This window comes from Pristiophorus japonicus, chromosome 19, assembly GCF_044704955.1.
Source record: "Pristiophorus japonicus isolate sPriJap1 chromosome 19, sPriJap1.hap1, whole genome shotgun sequence".
Lineage (NCBI taxonomy): Eukaryota > Metazoa > Chordata > Chondrichthyes > Pristiophoridae > Pristiophorus > Pristiophorus japonicus.
Window position 1 is genome coordinate 66913749 of NC_091995.1, and position 19964 is coordinate 66933712.

Here is a 19964-nt window from a genome sequence, read left to right on the forward strand (position 1 = left end):
TAATATGAATAATCCATTGCCGAAAAGTGGCTCTGTGTTTGTCATATACTTGAGACACGGCTGATACTGGGAGCGCTATATGCAGCACAGCAGTAGGCATCTTGTCACACATGCAACTGTTACTGGCATATAGTGTGCCCCGCGGCGGGGGGGTAAGGGTCCTGCTCTCCGGTGCCGTGCGGGATGAGGGCCCGGCGCCCAGCAGTAAGGCAGCTAGTTTTTTTACTGTGACAGACCGATACACTGGTTGTTAAACAATCCCTGTATACTTAGTGTTTATTGTCTCTCTAGCTGGAGATATGGGTGTTAATGGATTTTGTTTCTCTCTTGATTTCAGTTTGAGTTACAGTCCCTCGGTGTGACTATCCGGTCTCATCAAGGATGTCGCGGCGTAGCTCGCGTCTTGCAACAAGCGGTTATTACCAAGATGACGATGATGCCTCGAGCAGTAGTGGGGGTTCTGTTACCGGGAGCGTGGTGTCCTACAAGGAGAGTCCTGTCAGGTGGGTCGCACTATCTCTGCTAACAACTCAGAGGAAACAGGGACTTGCAGCAACTGTGTGTTGCCCATTCATTCTTACCCAACCACTTACTTTCCACTCTCTCTTAAACATAGACAGAAACCTCAACAATTAGCATCCTTCACATCCATGTTCAAAGATCACTGTGTACTGGAGAGATTTAATAATGACCTAATGAGGAATCTCATGCTCCTCGGTGAGGCTGCAGCCCCCGAGATCACCCTGTCCCTGGGGATGGTGTACATGGCCACTGTTATTGTGAGGGAGGCGGTTTGCAGTTTGTACAAGCTGTGGGGGCAGCTCTTCTTCCAGAAGCCACAGATGAGACACTGCAGTGACTGTTACTGTGAAGCCCACCCCCTAGGCGCACTCTGAATCAGCTGTCCCCGTGAGCCTGATAATGGTGGAGTGCCGCGCCCTGTGACCCTGATAATGGTGGAGTGCCGCGCCCTGTGACCCTGATAATGGTGGAGTGTCACAGCTCCCTGTGACCCTGATAATGGTGGAGTGCCGTGCCCTGTGACCCTGATAATGGTGGAGTGTCACAGCTCCCTGTGACCCTGATAATGGTGGAGTGTCACAGCTCCCTGTGACCCTGATAATGGTGGAGTGCCGTGCCCTGTGACCCTGATAATGGTGGAGTGCAGTGCCCTGTGACCCTGATAATGGTGGAGTGCCGTGCCCTGTGACCCTGATAATGGTGGAGTGCCGCGTCCTGTGACCCTGATAATGGTGGAGTGCCGTGCCCTGTGACCCTGATAATGATGGAGTGCCGCGTCCTGTGACCCTGATAATGGTGGAGTGCCGCGCCCTGTGACCCTGATAATGATGGAGTGCCGTGCCCTGTGACCCTGATAATGGTGGAGTGCCGCGTCCTGTGACCCTGATAATGGTGGAGTGCCGTGCCCTGTGACCCTGATAATGGTGGAGTGCCGTGCCCTGTGACCCTGATAATGGTGGAGTGCCGCGGCACCCTGCGGGCTGCACAGCTGTTGTGGTGTGGTGGGGGTGGGCTATTGTGTCCAATGGCAGGGACTCTGTTACATGTTGCTCCTCCATATATCCTCCATGTTGAATTCAAGATCTGTACCAACTCCAACTCATTTTGCCCTAGGAACTCAAAACTGGAACTTGTTATCTTCTTTCGTCGACCATGCCTCCTGCACCTTTCAAACGTTTACTACCCAAGCTTGGCAGCACATAACCATAACTCTCCTACTCACAATCAATCTAGGAATAAGGACCAAGGATATAGTGCAGCGCCCTCACTATATCCTTGGCCCTTATTCCTACATTGGTTCATTTAAGAGGCAGTCTGACTGTGGCAGCATTCAAAGTGCAGGCTCTCTGGGTCAACAGTCCGGCTCCAACCAACACCAGCAAAAGCAGATTAACAGGCTCCTCATTCTGGATGTGTATCTGGGATCCTGCTGTGCACACAAAATGGCTGCTACGTTTGTCTCCATGACAACAAATGCATTGCACTTGAAAAATCATGTGCACATTTCTAAGATGTGTTCAGGTGTTGTGTAAATGCAAGTCTTCATTTTTTCTTCAAATGTCCAGATGCTGTTTTCATCCTGAATTAATGCACCTTTATTTACTTTTTAGGCTATTCAAGAAAAAACCGAACAGTAAACGCGGTACGCCTGTGCCCAGCATGAAGCGCTCCATTTCCAACAGCTCAGTGAATAGTCAATGCAGCCACACCAGCCACATCAGTGCCTCCGCGCTGGGTCAGCGGATACGGAGCGATCCCTACTGGCAGGAGACCGAGCCCGAGCCCATCGGTACGTGTCCCATGGGGAATATTGGTCCTTCAGAAATAATTATTCCAGGCACTAGTCACTGAGGGCAGAGCTGTAATATGCTCCTGTCTATATTATATAATCACGCTTACACCATGGGGAACCTTACGGTCGCTTTAACACCAGGATCAATGCTCAGCTATAATTCTTGCCATGAATTTGACTCATAGAATGATGCAGTTCAGAAAGAGGCCATTGTGCCTGTGCCAGCCCTTTGAAAGAGCGAGCCAAAGTCCCACGGCCCTGCTCCTTCTCCATAGCCTTGTAAAATTCTACCCGTCAAGTTTGTCAGTGTAAGCTGTGGCTCAATGGGCAGCACGCTTGCCTCTGAGTCCGAAGGTTGTGGGTTCAAGTCCCACTCCAGAGACTTGAGCACAAAAATCTCAATTGACACTCCAGTGTAGTACTGAGGGATGTGTGCACTGTCAGAGGTGCTGTCTTTTGGATGAGACGTTAAACTGAGGCACTGTCTGCTCTCTCAGGTGGATGTAAAAGATCCCATGCACTATTTTGAAGAAGAGCAGGGGAGTTTTCCCCGGTGTCCTGGCCAATATTTATCCCTCAACTAACATCACTAAAACTGAATATCTGGTCATTATCACATTGCTGTTTGCCACTGGACCAAGACCTAGCTCTGTCAAGTCCGTGTGGTGGCTGATGTGCAACGGTCACCACACGTTAAAATAATCCACGCACAGGCATCTTCCATCCCCTCAATTGGAGTTCAGGACTGGAACATCGGGTCCGTCATTGAAACATCTGTGAACTCTCGTGGAAGCAAGTCATCCTTGTTCGAGGGATTGCCGATGATGATGATGATGCTGTTTGTGGGAGCTTCCGACACTACAATAGTGACGACACTTCAAAAATAAAAGTACTTCATTGGCTGTAAAGTGCTTTGGGATGTCTGTTGGTCATGAAAGGCGCTATATAAATGCTTTCTTTTATATATCCCATTTCCTTTTGAAATTATTATTGAATCTGCTTCCACCACCCTTTCAGGCAGTACATTCTAGATCATAGAAAAATAGAAAATAGGAATAGGCCATTCGGCCCTTCGAGCCTGCCCCACCATTCAATAAGATCATGGCTGATCATTCCCTCAGTACCCCTTTCCTGCTTTCTCTCCATACCCCTTGATCCCTTTAGCCGTAAGGGTCATATCTAACTCCCTCTTGAATATATCCAATGAACTGGCCTCAACAACTCTCTGCAGCAGGGAATTCCACAGGTTAACAACTCTCTGAGTGAAGAAGTTTCTCCTCATCTCAGTCCTAAATGGCCTACCCCTTATCCTAAGACTGAGTCCCCTGGTTCTGGACTTCCCCAACATCGGGAACATTCTTCCTGCGTCTAACCTGTCCAGTCCTGTCAGAATTTTATTTGTTTGTATGAGATCCCCTCTCATCCTTCTAAACTCCAGTGAATACAGGCCCAGTCGATCCAGTCTCTCCTCATATGTCAGTCCAGCCATCCCGAGAATCAGTCTGGTGAACCTTCGCTGCACTCCCTCAATAACAAGAACGTCCTTCCTCAGATTAGGAGACCAAAACTGAACACAATATTCCAGGTGAGACCTCACCAAGGCCCTGTACAACTGCAGTAAGACCTCCCTGCTACTATACTCAAATCCCCTAGCTATGAAGGCCAACATACAATTTGCCTTCTTCGCCGCCTGCTGTACCTGCATGCCAACCTTCAATGACACCCAGGTCTCGTTGCACCTCCCCTTTCCCTAATCTGCCACCATTCAGATAATATTCTGCCTTCGTGTTTTTGCCCCCAAAGAACCTCACATTTATTCACATTATACTGCATCTGCCATGCGTTTGCCCACTCACCTAACCTGTCCAAGCAACCCTACAGCCTTTTAGCATCCTCCTCACAGCTCACACCACCACCCAGCTTAGTGTCATCTGCAAACTTGGAGATATTACACTCAATTCCCTCATCCAAATCATTAATGTATATTGTAAATAGCTGGGGTCCCAGCACTGAACCCTGCGGCACTCCACTAGTCACTGCCTGCCATTCTGAAAAGGATCCGTTTATCCCGACTCTCTGCTTCTGTCTGCCAACCAGTTCTCTATCCACGTCAGTATATTACCCCCAATACCATGTGCTTTAATTTTGTACACCAATCTCTTGTATGGAACCTTGTCAAAAGCTGTTTGAAAGTCCAAATACACCACATCCACTGGTTCTCCCTTATCCACTCTACTAGTTACATCCTCAAAAAATTCTAGAAGATTTGTCAAGCATGATTTCCCTTTCATAAATCCATGCTGACTTGGACCGATCCTGTCACTGCTTTCCAAATGTGCTGCTATTTCATCTTTAATAATTGATTCCAACATTTTTCCCACTACTGATGTCAGGCTAACCGGTCTATAATTTCCCGTTCTCTCTCCCTCCTTTCTTAAAAAGTGGTGTTACAATAGCTACCAACCAGTCCATAGGATCCGATCCAGAGTTGATAGACTGTTGGAAAATGATCACCAATGCACCCACTATTTCTAGGGCTACTTCCTTAAGTACTCTGGGATGCAGACTATCAGGCCCCGGGGATTTATCGGCCTTCAATCCCATCAATTTCCCTAACACAATTTCCCGCCTAATAAGGATTTCCTCCTTCTCACTAGACCCACTGTCCCCTAGTACATTCAGAAGGTTATTTGTGTCTTTCTTCGTAAAGACAGAACCAAAGTATTTGTTCAATTGGTCTGCCATTTCTTTGTTCCCCATTATAAATTCACCCGAATCCGACTGCAAGGGACCTACGTTTGTCTTCATTAATCTTTTTCTCTTCACATATTTATCGAAGCTTTTGCAGTCAGTTTTTATGTTCCCTGCAAGCTTCCTCTCATACTCTATTTTCCCCTTCTTAATTAAACCCTTAGTCCTCCTCTGTTCAATTCTAAATTTCTCCCAGTCCTCAGGTTTGTTGCTTTTTCTGGCCAATTTATATGCCTCTTCCTTGGCTTTAACACTATCCTTAATTTCCCTTGTTAGCCATGGTTGAGCCACCTTTCCCGTTTTATTTTTACTCCAGACATCCATGTGATCTTTAAATGTTTGCCATTGCTGATTCATCATCAACTCTAAGTATCCTTTGCCAGTCTATTCTAGCCAATGCATGCCTCATACCGTCGAAGTTCCCTTTCCTTAAGTTCAGGACCTTAGTTTCCAAATTAACTGTGTTACTCTCCATCTTAATAAAAAATTCTACCATATTATGGTCACTCTTCTCCAAGGAGCCTCGCACAACAAGATTGCTAATTAGCCCCTTCTCATTACACATCACCCAGTCTAGGATGGCCAGCTCTCTAGTTGGTTCCTCGACATATTGGTCTAGAAAACCATCCCTAATACACTCCAGGAAATCCTCCCCCACCGCATTGCTACCAGTTTGGTTAGCCCAATCTATATGTTGATTCAAGTCGCCCATGATAACTGCTGTCCCTTTATTGCACGCATCCCTAATTTCTTGTTTGATGCTGTCCCCAATCTCACTGCTACTATTTGGTGGTCTGTACACAACTCCCACTAGTGTTTTCTGCCCTTTGGTATTCTGTAGCTCCACCCATACAGATTCCACATCATCCAAGCTAATGTTCCTCCTTATTATTGCATTAATTTCCTCTTTAACCAGCAATGCCACCCCACCTCCTTTTCCTTTCTGTCTATCCTTCCTAAATGTTGAATGCTCCTGGATGTTGAGTTCCCAGCCTTGGTCACCCTGGAGCCATGTCTTCGTGATGCCAATTACATCATATCCGTTAATTGCTATCTGCGCAGTTAATTCGTCCACCTTATTCCGAATACTCCTCGCATTGAGGCACAGAGCCTTTAGGCTTCTCTTTTTAACACCCTTTGCCCCTTTAGGATTTTGCTGTAATGTGGCCCTTTTTGCATTTTGCCTTGGATTTCTCTGCCCTCCACTTTGACTTTTCTTCTTTCTATCTTTTACTTCTGCTCCCATTCTACTTCCCTCTGTCTCCCTGCATAGGTTCCCATCCCCCTGCCATATTAGTTTAACTCCTCCCCAGAAGATCATCATACCTCGCCAGGTTAAAAATATTCTCCTCAATTTGCCTCTTTCTTTTGCCAATTACCTTACATCTATATCCTCTGGTCACCGACCATTCTTATTTACTGTATCAAAATCCTTCATGAGTTTGAACACATCAATTAAATCTCCCCCATTAACCTTCTCTGCTCGAAGGAGACTCATTGGGCTTTCCACATGTTTTGGCTTATAAATCTGACTTTGAAGTTGTTAATGTTCTTTCACGATCACTTATGCTTACCACTTAAGACCACACCTGCCCCGCGATGTACCTGATGCGAGATTTTACAGAGCACTCCCTAGTGCTGTGTGTGAAAGAATCATAGAAATTTACAGCACAGAAGGAGGCCATTTCGGCCCATCGTGTCCGTGCTGGCCGACCAAGAGCTATCCAGCCTAATCCCACTTTCCAGCTCTTGGTCTGTAACCCTGTAGGATTACAGCACTTCAAGTGCACATCCAAGTACTTTTTAAATGTGGTGAGGGTTTCTGCCTCTACCACCCTTTCAGGCAGTGAGTTCCAGACCCCCACCACCCTCTGGGTGAAACAACTTCTCAAATCCCCTCTAAACCTCCTCCCACTTACTTGAAATGTATACCCCCTGGTTGTTGACCAGGAAAGAGGGAAGAGCCAGGTGCAAGGCAGTGCTGTGTCACTGAAGGGTAATGCTCAGGTGTGAATCTGTAGAAAACAGCCAGCAGTACAATTATAGACTTTGGTGTCAATTTTAACCTAACCTGCTGAGTGGGAAACTGGCAGATGGAAATCAGACTCCTGGGGACTGGGAGGTGCAGAGATTACAGACTCGGTGCTGTAATAACTGGGAGGTGCAGAGATTACAGACTCGGTGATATAATGACTGGGAGGTGCAGAGATTACAGACTGTGCTGTAATGATTTCCCTCTTAGAGTGAAAATCCTTCCATTAAACAGTAATATGTTGTAATGTGTCCAACAGCTGGTGACCCACTCAGCCTGGAGGACAACTATGGGAGGCGGTCTGCAACGTTAAGGAGAGCGAATGGCTACAAGAGCAGTAGTCTGTCAGCAGCTCCAACTTCCTCCGATATCTACACATCTTCCACGTCTGGATACTCCTCCGAAGATGAGCAGCTGGGTAAGTGGGTGTTCAACATCTTCTCTTCCCCACCCCAACCGCCCTGTGGGGGTGCTATGAATTGCCTTGGAGGGGTGGGGGGGGCAGTGATGGATGGTGTCAATACACTCGGTGCTGATACGGGGAGATGTGGGAGGAGGGTGCGACTCAGTGCTGATACCAGACCGGGGAGAGGTGCTGATACCGGGCCGGGGAACGGGGAGAGGTGCTGATACCAGACCGGGAATGGGGAGAGGTGCTGATACCAGACCGGGAACGGGAAGAGGTGCTGATACCAGACCGGGAACGGGGAGAAGTGCTGATACCAGACCCGGGAGAAGTGCTGATACCAGACCGGGGAACGGGGAGAGGTGCTGATACCAGACCGGGGAACGGGGAGAGGTGCTGATACCAGACCGGGGAACGGGGAGAGGTGCTGATACCAGGGCCGGGGAATGGGGAGAGGTGCTGATACCAGACCGGGAACGGGGAGAGGTGCTGATACCAGACCGGGAACGGGGAGAAGTGCTGATACCAGACCGGGAACGGGGAGAGGTGCTGATACCAGACCGGGAATGGGGAGAGGTGCTGATACCAGACCGGGGAATGGGGAGAGGTGCTGATACCAGACCGGGGAACGGGAGAGGTGCTGATACCAGACCGGGGAACGGGAGAGGTGCTGATACCAGACCGGGGAACGGGAGAAGTGCTGATACCAGACCGGGGAATGGGGAGAGGTGCTGATACCAGACCGGGAACGGGGAGAGGTGCTGATACCAGACCGGGGAACGGGAGAAGTGCTGATACCAGACCGGGGAATGGGGAGAGGTGCTGATACCAGACCGGGAACGGGGAGAGGTGCTGATACCAGACCGGGGAATGGGGAGAGGTGCTGATACCAGACCGGGAACGGGGAGAGGTGCTGATACCAGACCGGGAACGGGGAGAGGTGCTGATACCAGACCGGGGAACGGGAGAAGTGCTGATACCAGACCGGGGAACGGGAGAAGTGCTGATACCAGACCGGGGAATGGGGAGAGGTGCTGATACCAGACCGGGGAGAGGTGCTGATACCAGACCGGGGAATGGGGAGAAGTGCTGATACCAGACCGGGGAATGGGGAGAGGTGCTGATACCAGACCGGGGAATGGGGAGAGGTGCTGATACCAGACCGGGGAATGGGGAGAGGTGCTGATACCAGACCGGGGAGAGGTGCTGATACCAGACCGGGGAATGGGGAGAGGTGCTGATACCAGACCGGGGAACGGGGAGAGGTGCTGATACCAGACCGGGGAACGGGGAGAGGTGCTGATACCAGACCGGGGAATGGGGAGAGGTGCTGATACCAGACCGGGGAACGGGGAGAGGTGCTGATACCAGACCGGGGAACGGGCAGAGGTGCTGATACCAGACCGGGGAATGGGGAGAGGTGCTGATACCAGACCGGGAACGGGGAGAGGTGCTGATACCAGACCGGGGAATGGGGAGAGGTGCTGATACCAGACCGGGAACGGGGAGAGGTGCTGATACCAGACCGGGGAATGGGGAGAGGTGCTGATACCAGACCGGGAACGGGGAGAGGTGCTGATACCAGACCGGGGAACGGGGAGAGGTGCTGATACCAGACCGGGGAGAGGTGCTGATACCAGGGCCGGGGAATGGGGAGAGGTGCTGATACCAGGGCCGGGGAATGGGGAGAGGTGCTGATACCAGACCGGGGAACGGGGAGAGGTGCTGATACCAGACCGGGGAACGGGGAGAGGTGCTGATACCAGACCGGGGAATGGGGAGAGGTGCTGATACCAGGGCCGGGGAATGGGGAGAGGTGCTGATACCAGACCGGGGAACGGGGAGAGGTGCTGATACCAGACCCGGGGGGTGGTAGGGAATGTGGTATGAATAAGCTTGTCCTTGATGCTGGATTATTGATAGTAAAGAGTATCTGTGTTATCTCAGACCAGTAATCCATGGTGATCCTGTTGCTAAACACTACACTGCTGGCTGTGAGCTCACAGAATGATAATGCCACTGCTTCCTGTAGTTTAAATAATCTTTGCACCCAACTCATAGTGGAGGAAACATTTATCATCCCGCTCTAATGGAGGGTTCCTTTAGAGGTGGTATCCAACATGTGTAAATGTTTCATACCCAGTTTTTGTTATAAAGAGCTTTCAGCACTCATGGTGTCACATGGTTGTGAATTGGCTGCAATACTTGCTGAGCAGCTTACCTGTAATATGTGTGGGAGCTGTTAATTGAATAATGTTGTACATTGTGACCTGATTGGCTTTTATGCTAGATATTGTCCTTGGGTCCAGTGTCACTGCACATTCCCCCAAGTGAACCACATGGCCCTGAGGGCCAGAATGTGCAGAGTATCTTGGTAAATGTAGCAGAGGTCTGAGAACTCTTGTCAGTGCATTGCCGTTCAAGAATATGCACCCACCTGGTGATCTCATCTTTGGGAGGGAGATGAATATGCACTGTCTGACTGAGACTTTGATATAAAGATATTTATTGAGCATGGTACTGTAAATGAACAGTACTCAATACAAACAGAACATTTACAATAATTATACTCCTGTCAAAACAACAATTTTCTTGTACACTAACCCGTAATACAAAAATATTTACTTGCTTGGCAAAATGCTATCACACAGTTGATGAATAGCGCTGTGTTTCAGCTGGCTTCAGAATAATTGAGGAGCTGAGACCAGGCAGCTCCTGGCCACAGAGCTGTCCATCAAAACATCTGCAAATAACTGAGCCTGCCCCTCTCAAACCTGACGTATCCTCACCTTATTTACAGCCATTCATAAAGCCCATTACTTTCACAAGATCCACAATCGGTCGTTCACATTGGATGTTTGTCCCAATCACTTTGCGATGACTGGAAATTAACAGTCCAGCCAGGTCAATAGATGCAGCACAACCGATTGACACCATGTGACTCTGCAATCAACAGAGATTAATATATTCATAGAACCATAGAAACGTACAACGCAGAAGGAGGCCAATTAGCCCATCGTGCCTGTATTGGCTCTTTGAAAGAACGGTCATGCCTAGCCCCATATCCTCGCTTTATGTCCGTAACATAAGAACATAAGAAATAGGAGCAGGAGTAGGCCATACGGCCCCCTCGAGCCTGCTCCGCCATTCAATACGATCATGGCTGATCCGATCATGGACTCAGGTCCACTTCCCTGCCCGCTCCCCATAATCCCTTATTCTCTTATCGGTTAAGAAACTGTCTATCTCTGTTTTAAATTTATTCAATATCCCAGCTTCCACAGCTCTCTGAGGCAGCGAATTCCACAGATTTACAACCCTCTGAGAGAAGAAATTCCTCCTCATCTCAGTTTTAAATGGGCGGCCTCTTATTCTAAGATTATGCCCTCTAGTTCTAGTCTCCCCCATCAGTGGAAACATCCTCTCTGCATCTACCTTGTCAAGCCCCCTCATAATCTTATACGTTTCTATAAGATCACCTCTCATTCTTCTGAATTCCAATGAGTAGAGGCCCAACCTACTCAACCTTTCCTCATAAGTCAACCCCCTCACCTCTGGAATCGACCGAGCGAACCTTCTCTGAACTGCCTCCAAAGCAAGTATATCCTTTCGTAAATATGGAAACCAAAACTGCACGCAGTATTCCAGGTGTGGCCTCACCAATACCCTGTATAACTGTAGCAAGACTTCCCTGCTTTTATACTCCATCCCCTTTGCAATAAAGGCCAAGATTCCATTGGCCTTCCTGATCACTTGCTGTACCTGCATACTAACCTTTTGTGTTTCATGCACAAGTACCCCCAGGTCCCACTGTACTGCAGCACTTTGCAATCTTTCTCCATTTAAATAATAACTTACTCTTCGATTTTTTTTTCTGCCAAAGTGCATGACCTCACACCTTCCAACAAGTACCCATCCAACTCAGTTTTAAAATGATTGATGGAATCGGCTTCCAGCACCTTCTCGGGTCGAGCGTTCCAGATCCCCACAACTGAGTGAAAAAATGTTCCTCACTTTCCCCCCTCAATCTTCTGCCAATGATTGTGAATCTCTGACCTCTGGTTATTGACCTGCTTGCCAGAGGGAATCGTTTTTCTCTGTCTACTCTATCAAAGCCTCTCGTCGTCTTGAAAACCTCTATTGGTCACCTCTTAACTTTCTCTGTTCCAAGGAGAACAGTCCTAACTTTTCCAACCACTCCTCATAACTGTAGTCACTCATCCCTGGTAAGATCCTAGTAAACCTCCTCTGTACCCTTTCTGAGGCCTTCACATCTTTCCTGAAATGTGGTGCCCAGAATTGGCCAAAATACTCCAGCTGAGGCCTAACAAAGGATTTATAAAGTTCTAGCATGATGAGAAGACAGAAGAAATAGGAGCAGGAATAGACCCAACGGCCCTTCGAGCCTGCTCCGCCATTCAATAAGATCACGGCTGATCATCGACCTCAACTCCACTTTCCCGCCCGATTTCCATATCCCTTGATTCCGCCAAGACTCCCAAAATCTATCGATCTCAGCCGTAAATATATTCAGAGACTCAGCATCCACAGCCCTCTGGGGCAGATAATACCAAAGATTCACATCCTTCTGAGTGAAGAAATTCCTCCTCGTCTCTTAAATGGCCGACCCCTTATCCTGAGACACTGCCCCCTAGTTCTAGACACTCCAGCAGGGGAAACAACCTCTCAGCATCTACACTGTCAATACTGTTCAGAATCTTGTATGTTTCAATGAGATCACCTCTCATTCATCTAAACCAGAGAGTATAGACACATTCTATACAATCTCTCATCATAGGACAGCCCTCTCATCCCAGGAATCAATCGTGTGAACCTCCGTTGTACCGCCTCCAAGGCAAGTCTATCCTTCCTTAGATAAGGAGACCAGAACTGTGCACAGTACTCCAGGTGTGGTCTCACCAATTGTACAATTGTAACAGGACTTCAATAAACGACAACATGCCATTTGCCTTCCTTATTGCTTGCTGTACCTGCAGGCCACCTTTCTGTGTTTCCTGTACAAGGACACCCAACATTTAAACGTTTCTCACCATTTAAAAAATATTGTTTTTCTATTCTTCCTACCAAAGTGAATAACCTCACATTTCCCCATATTATACTCCATCTAGCACCTTACTGACCACTCACTCAGTCTATCTATATCCCTTTGCAGACACGTTGTGTTCTCACAGCTTACTGTCCCACCTAGCTTTGTATCGTCAGAAAACTTGGATACATTACACTCGGTCCCTTCATCTAGGTCATTAATACAGATTGTAAATAACTGGGGCCCCAGCACTGATCCCTGCAGCACCCCACTAGTTACAGCCTGCCAACCTGAAAATGACCCGTTTATCCCTACTCCCTCTTCTGTCCGCTGATCAATCCTCTATCCATGCTAATACATTACATTCAATCCCATGAGCCCTTATCTTGTGAAATAACCTTTTTATGTGGCACCTTATCAAATGCCTTTTGGAAATCCAAGTATATTACATGCACTGGTTCCTTTTATCTATCCTGCTAGTTACATCCTCAAAACACTCTTAATAAATTTGTCAAACACGATTTCCCTTTCATAAAACCATGTTGACTCTGCCTAATCACATTCTGATTATCTAAGTGCCCTGATACCACTTCCTTAACAATGAATTCCAGCATTTTCCCGACAACTGATGTCCGGTAAACTGGCCTGTAGTTGCCTGTTTTCTCTCTCCCTCCTCTCTTTGCTTTTATATTCTATGCCACATTACAACAGTGACTACACTCCAAAAGTACTTAATTGTCTGTAAAGTGCTTTGAGATGTCTGGTGGTTGTGAAAGGCGCTATATAAAATCTTTCTTTCTCTATTTATAAACAATAGTAACCCATACACTTTTTTAACCACCTTATCAACTTGCCCTGCCACCTTTTAAAGAAGTGTGTGTTGACCAAAGACAACCACCGCCTCAGCTTAGAGAACGAGCAGTGACAACTTTAATGACCACAACAAAAAATCCAATCTTAATCTAAAAAAGACAAAGGTGATTCCTTTTTGTCACCATAATCCCTTTGATGAATCCAGGAGCTTGTCATTGGCCTTGTATGTGGACAACTGTGCTCAGTTCACAGTCAGTCTGAAGCTATTGGGGACAAACTCCACCCGACTGTGTGTCAGCAAGCAGCCACTTCACAAGTAAGCCGCTGTATTTCTGGAGTCAGTCTTGTATTGAAAGCTAGCACAAGAAATGGGTTAACAGCTCAATAAAAGTTTACAACGCCTGTAAATATACGGTTTGTACTGAGTACTGCTCATATCTAACTATTTATCTAGTGATTTATAGTCTGTACCTTGGTCTGACAGTGTTCTTGTATCTACTAAGTGGTGATGCTGAACCCAAGGAAATACCTTGCATATAAACTTAAGAAACATAATGTACAGTCTTGTAAAGGGAGTTTAAGGAGTTGGGCAAAACATTGTTGGTGAACAGTGTGAAGCAATGGAAGGATTCGCAGGCTTGACAGTCTGTCAGGCCACGATGTGAACACTCCTTCCATGGCCATAACCACCTTTATACCGGCCCATCGGCCAGTTAGTCCCACATGGCGGAAGGTTTTTTTGGGCACACTCAAACCTTCCGATGGGGGGAGGGGCGGCCAACCCACACCTAGCAGACACAAATATTTCTGACGAGAATTCAGAGCTCCAGTCTCCATTGGCTGTGACAGTCTGCAGCTCCAGTCCCCACTGATAGAACGGAAGGAGGCCATGTCGGCTAATCGTGTCTGCACCGGCCAACAAGAGGCTTTCCAGCCTAATCCCACTTTCCAGCTCTAGGTCCATATCCATGTAAGTTATAGCACTTTAAGTGCACATCCAAGTACTTATTAAATGTGGTGAGGGTTTCTGCCTCTACCACCCTTTCAGGCAGTGAGTTCAAGACTCCCACCACCCTCGGTGAAAATGTTTCCTCTCAAATCCCTCTAAAGCTCCTACCAATTACTTTAAATCTATGCCCCCTGGTTGTTGACCCCTCTCCTAAATGAAATAGGTCCTTCCTATCCACTATATCCAGGCACCTCATAATTTTATACACCTCAATAAGGTCTCCCCTCAGCCTCCTCTGTTCCAAAGAAAACAAACCCAGCCTATCCAATCTTTCCTCATAGCTAAAATTCTCCAGTCCTGGCAACATCCTCGGAAATCTCCTCTGTACCCTCTCTAGTGCAATTCCTTCTTACATCTTTCCTGTAATGTGGTGATCAGAACTGCACGCAGTACTCTGGCTGCGGCCTAACCAGTGATTTATACAGTTCAAACATAACCTCCCTGCTCTTGCCTTTATTAGCCGAGGCATCGAATAGAAGTATTCCGTATGTCTTCTTAAACCACCTTATCTACCTGGCTTGCTACCTTCAGTGATCTGTGGACATGCACTCCAAAGTCTCTCTGTTCCTGTACACTTCTCAGTACCCTACCATTTAATGTGTATTCCCTTGCCTTATTAGCCCTCCCTAAATGCATTACATAGAAACATAGAAATTTACAGCGCCGAAGGAGGCCATTCCGGCCCATCGTGTCCGCGCCGGCCGACAAAGAGCCACACGGCCCTCGGTCAGCAGCCCTGAAGGTTACAAATAAACCCATGAACAATGACGGAAAGGTAAAGAGCACCCAGCCCAACCAGTCCGCCTCACACAACCGCGACACCCCTTATACTGAAACATTCTACACTCCACCCCAACCAGAGCCATGTGATCTCCTGGGAGAGGCAAAAACCAGATAAAAACCCAGGCCAACTTAGGAAGAAAAAAATCTGGGAAAATTCCTCTCCGACCCATCGAGGTGATTGAAACTAGTCCAGGAGATCACCCTGGACGTATTCGATTTCTTGCAGTACTTACCATTATATCTGCACCGTCCAACAAAAGGTCATCCAGTCTAATCCCAATTACCAGCTCTAGCTCCGTAACCCTGCAGGTTACAGCATTTTAAGTGCCCATCCAACCATCTCTTAAAAGTGGTGAGGGTTTCTGCATCCATCAGTCTTCCAGGCAGCGAGTTCCAGATCCCCACAACCCTCTGCGGAAAGAAGCCCCCCCTCAAATCCCCTCTGAACCTTCCACCAACCACCTTAAAACTATGCCCCCTCGTAATAGATGCCTCCACCAATGGAAATAGACCCTTACTATTCACTATGTCCAGGCCCCTCAACATTTTGTACACCTCAATGAGATCTCCTCTCAACACCTCCTCTATTCCAATGAGAACAAACCCAGCCTATCCAATCTGTTCTCATAACTAAAATTCTCCATTCCAGGCAGCATCCTAGTAAATCTCCTCCGCATCCTCTTGAGTGCTATCACGTCCTTCCTATAGTACGGCGACCAGAACTGCACGCAGTACTCCAGCTGTGACCTAACCAAAGTATTATACAATTAAAGCATAACCTCCCTGCTCTTGTATTTTATGCCCCAGCTAATAAAGGCAAGCATTCCGTATGCCTTCTTAACCACCTTATCCATCTGGCCTGCAACTTTCAGGGATCTGTGGACAAGCACTCCAAGGTTCCTTTGTTCATCTACACTATTAAGTGGCCTACCGCTTAATGTTAATATCCTTAGCCCTCCCAAAGTGCATTATCTCACACTTCTCTGAATTAAATTCCATTTGCCACTGTTCTGCAGGAGATTTATATCCTCCTGCAGCCCATGACTTTCCACATTATCAACCACACAGCCAATTTTAGTGTTGTCTTAAATCAAACTTCTTAATCATACTCCCTTATTTTCAAATCTAAATCGTTGATATATACCACAAAAAGCAAGGGACCCAGTACTGAGCCCTGCGGAACCCCACTGGAAACATCCTTTCAGTCACAAAAACATCCATCAATCATTACCCTTTGCTCCCTACCTCCAAGCTAATTTTGGATCCAACTTGTCACTTTGCCCTGGATCCCATGGACTTTAACCTTCATGACCAGTCTACCATGTGGGACTTTATCAAAAGCTTTGCTAAAGTCCACATATACTACATTGTACGCACTAACCTCATCAACCCTCTTAGTTACCTCCTCAAAAAATTTAATCAGGTTAGTCAAACACTATCTTCCCTTAAAAATCCATTCTGACTGTCCCTAATTAATCCTTGTCTTTCCAAATGTAGATTTATCCTGCCTTTCAGGATTTTTTCCAATAATTTTCCCACCACTGAGGTCAAGCTGACAGGCCTGTAATTACTTGGCCTATCCCTTTCTCTCTCCTTAAACAAGGATACCACATTAGCAGTCCTCCAATCCTCCGGCATATGGAATGCTTGCCTTTATTGGCCGAGGCATAAAATACAAGAGCAGGGAGGTTATGCTTAAATTGTATAATACTTTGGTTAGGTCACAGCTGGAGTACTGCGTGCAGTTCTGGTTGCCGCATTATAGGAAAGACGTGATTGCACTAGAGAGGATGCAGAGGAGATTTAATAGGATGCTGCCTGGAATGGAGAATCTTCATTATGAGGACAGATTGGATAGGCTGGGTTTGTTCTCACTGGAACAGTGGAGGTTGAGAGGAGACCTCATTGAGGTGTACAAAATGTTGAGGGGCCTGGACATAGTGGATAGTAAGGGCCTATTTCCAAAGAGGACTGGAAAATGATGATCAAGGCCTCTGCTACTTCCTCTTTTACTTCGCTCAACAGCCTGTGATGCATTTCATCCGGGCCTAGGGACTTATCTACTTTCAAAGCTGCTAAACCCCTTAATACTTCCTCTCTCACTATATTTATTTCATTCAGAATATCATACTCCTCCTCAATAGCAGTACCTGCATTACCCTTTCCTTTGTGAAAACCGATGCAAAATATTCGTTAAGTACCCTGGTCATGATGAAATGCATCCCAGGGTATTAAAAGAGATGGCGGAAGTTATAGCAGATGCATTTGTTATAATCTACCAAAATTCTCTGGACTCTGGGGAGGTACCAGCGGATTGGAGAGCAGCTAATGTAACGCCTCTGTTTAAAAAAGGGGGCAGGCAAAAGGCAGGTAACTATAGGCCGGTTAGTTTAACATCTGTAGTGGGGAAAATGCTTGAAACTATCATTAAGGAAGAAATAGCGGGACATCTGGATAGGAATAGTGCAATCAAGCAGACGCAGCATGGATTCATGAAGGGGAAATCATGTTTAACTAACTTACTGGAATTCTTTGAGGTTATAATGAGCATGGTGGATAGAGGTGTACCGATAGATGTGGTGTATTTAGATTTCCAAAAGGCATTCGATAAGGTGCCACACAAAAGGTTACTGCAGAAGATAAAGGTACGCGGAGTCAGAGGAAATGTATTAGCATGGATAGAGAATTGGCTGGCGAACAGAAAGCAGAGAGTCGGGATAAATGGGTCCTTTTCCGGTTGGAAATCGGTGGTTAGTGGTGTGCCACAGGGATCAGTGCTGGGACCACAACTGTTTACAATGTACATCGATGACCTAGAGGAGGGGACAGAGTGTAGTGCAACAAAATTTGCAGATGACACTAAGATTAGTGGGAAAGCGGGTTGTGTAGAGGACAGAGAGAGGCTGCAAGGAGATTTGGATAGGTTAAGCGAATGGGCTACGGTTTGGCAGATGGAATACAATGTCGGAAAGTGTGAGGTCATCCACCTTGGGGAAAAAAAACAGTAAAAGGGAATATTATTTGAATGGGGAGAAATTACAACATGCTGTGGTGCAGAGGGACCTGGGGGTCCTTGTGCATGAATCCCTAAAAGTTAGTTTGCAGGTGCAGCAGGTAATCAGGAAGGCGAATGGAATGTTGGCCTTCATTGCGAGAGGGATGGAGTACAAAAGCAGGGAGGTCCTGCTGCAACTGTACAGGGTATTGGTGAGGCCGCACCTGGAGTACTGCGTGCAGTTTTGGTCACCTTACTTAAGGAAGGATATACTAGCTTTGGAAGGGGTACAGAGACGATTCACTAGGCTGATTCGAGAAATGAGGGGGTTACCTTATGATGATAGATTGAGTAGACTGGGTCTTTACTCCTTGGAGTTCAGAAGGATGAGGGGTGATCTTATAGAAACATTTAAAATCATGAAAGGGATAGACAAGATAGAGGCAGAGAGGTTGTTTCCATTGGTAAGGGAGACTAGAACTAGGGGGCACAGCCTCAAAATACGGAGGAGCCAATTTAAAACCGAGTTGAGAAAGAATTTCTTCTCCCAGAGGGTTGTGAATCTGTGGAATTCTCTGCCCAAGGAAGCAGTTGAGGCTGGCTCATTGAATGTTTTCAAGTCAAAGATAGATAGATTTTTAAGCAATAAGGGAATTAAGGGTTACGGGGAGAGGGTGGGTAAGTGGAGCTGAGTCCACGACCAGATCAGCCATGATCTTATTGAGGTAGCCTTGAGGAAGGGTTCGTAGTGTATCCGGGATAGTTTCCTTGAACAGTACGTTGCAGAACCGACCAGGGAGCAAGCTATCTTAGATCTGGTCCTGTGTAATGAGGCAGGATTAATAAATGATCTCGTAGTAAAAGATCCTCTAGGAATGAGTAACCATAATATGGTTGAATTTCAAATTCAGTTGAAGGGTGAGAAAGTTGGTTGTCAAACCAGTGTCCTAAACTTAAATAAAGGAGACTACAAAAGTATGAGGCCAGAGTTGGCTGAAGTGGACTGGGAAAATAGATTAAAGAATGGGATGGTTGGTGAGCAGTGGCAGACATTTAAGGAGATATTTCATAACTTGCAACAAAAATATATCCCAATGAGAAGGAAAGATTAAGAGAAGGGATAACCATCCGTGGCTAACTAAGGAAATAAGGACATAACAATGTGGCCAAGACTAGTGGGAGGCCATAGGTTGGGAAACTTTTAAAAGTCAGCAGAGACTGACTAAAAAAAAATGACTGAGAGGGAAGATAGATTATAAAAACACATGGTAAGAATTTCTATATAAAAAGGAAAAGAGTGGCTAAAGTAAATGTTGCTCCCCTGGAGGATGAGACTGGGAAATAATAATGGAGAACAGGGAAATGGCAGAGACATTGAACAAATATTTTGTATCGGTCTTCACGGTAGAAGACACTAAAAACATCCCAATAGTGGATAATCAAGGGGCTATACGTCGGGAGGAACGTAATACAATCATTATCACTGATGAAGTAGTACTAGATAAAATAATTGGACTAAAGGCCCTGGACCTGATGCATTACATCCTAGGGTCTTAAGAGAAGTGGCTACAGAAATAGTGGATGCATTGGTTAAAATCTACCAAAATTCCCTGGATTCTGGGGCGGTCCCAGCAGATTGGAAAACCGCAAATGTAACGTCCCTATTTAAAAATGGAGGCAGACAAAAAGCGGGAAACTATAGACCTGTTAGCCTAACATCTGTCATCAGGAAAATGCTGGAGTCCATTATCAAGGAAGCAGTAGTGGGACATTTGGAAAAGCATGATTCAATCAAGCAGAGTCAGCATGGTTTT

At 46.6% G+C, this 19964-nt stretch overlaps 1 protein-coding gene across 2 annotated transcripts in view; it reads left to right on the forward strand.

The window, feature by feature from the left end:
* sun2 (Sad1 and UNC84 domain containing 2) overlaps positions 1-19964 on the forward strand; it is a 144116-nt gene that overhangs the window by 61342 nt on the left and 62810 nt on the right. For both annotated transcript variants that reach the window (XM_070861544.1, XM_070861546.1), the window contains exons 2-4: positions 338-503; positions 2133-2311; positions 7357-7515. In XM_070861544.1, coding sequence (XP_070717645.1) covers positions 382-503; positions 2133-2311; positions 7357-7515 — 460 coding nt within the window. In that variant the 5' untranslated portion in view covers positions 338-381. The remainder of the gene's footprint in view (positions 1-337; positions 504-2132; positions 2312-7356; positions 7516-19964) is intronic.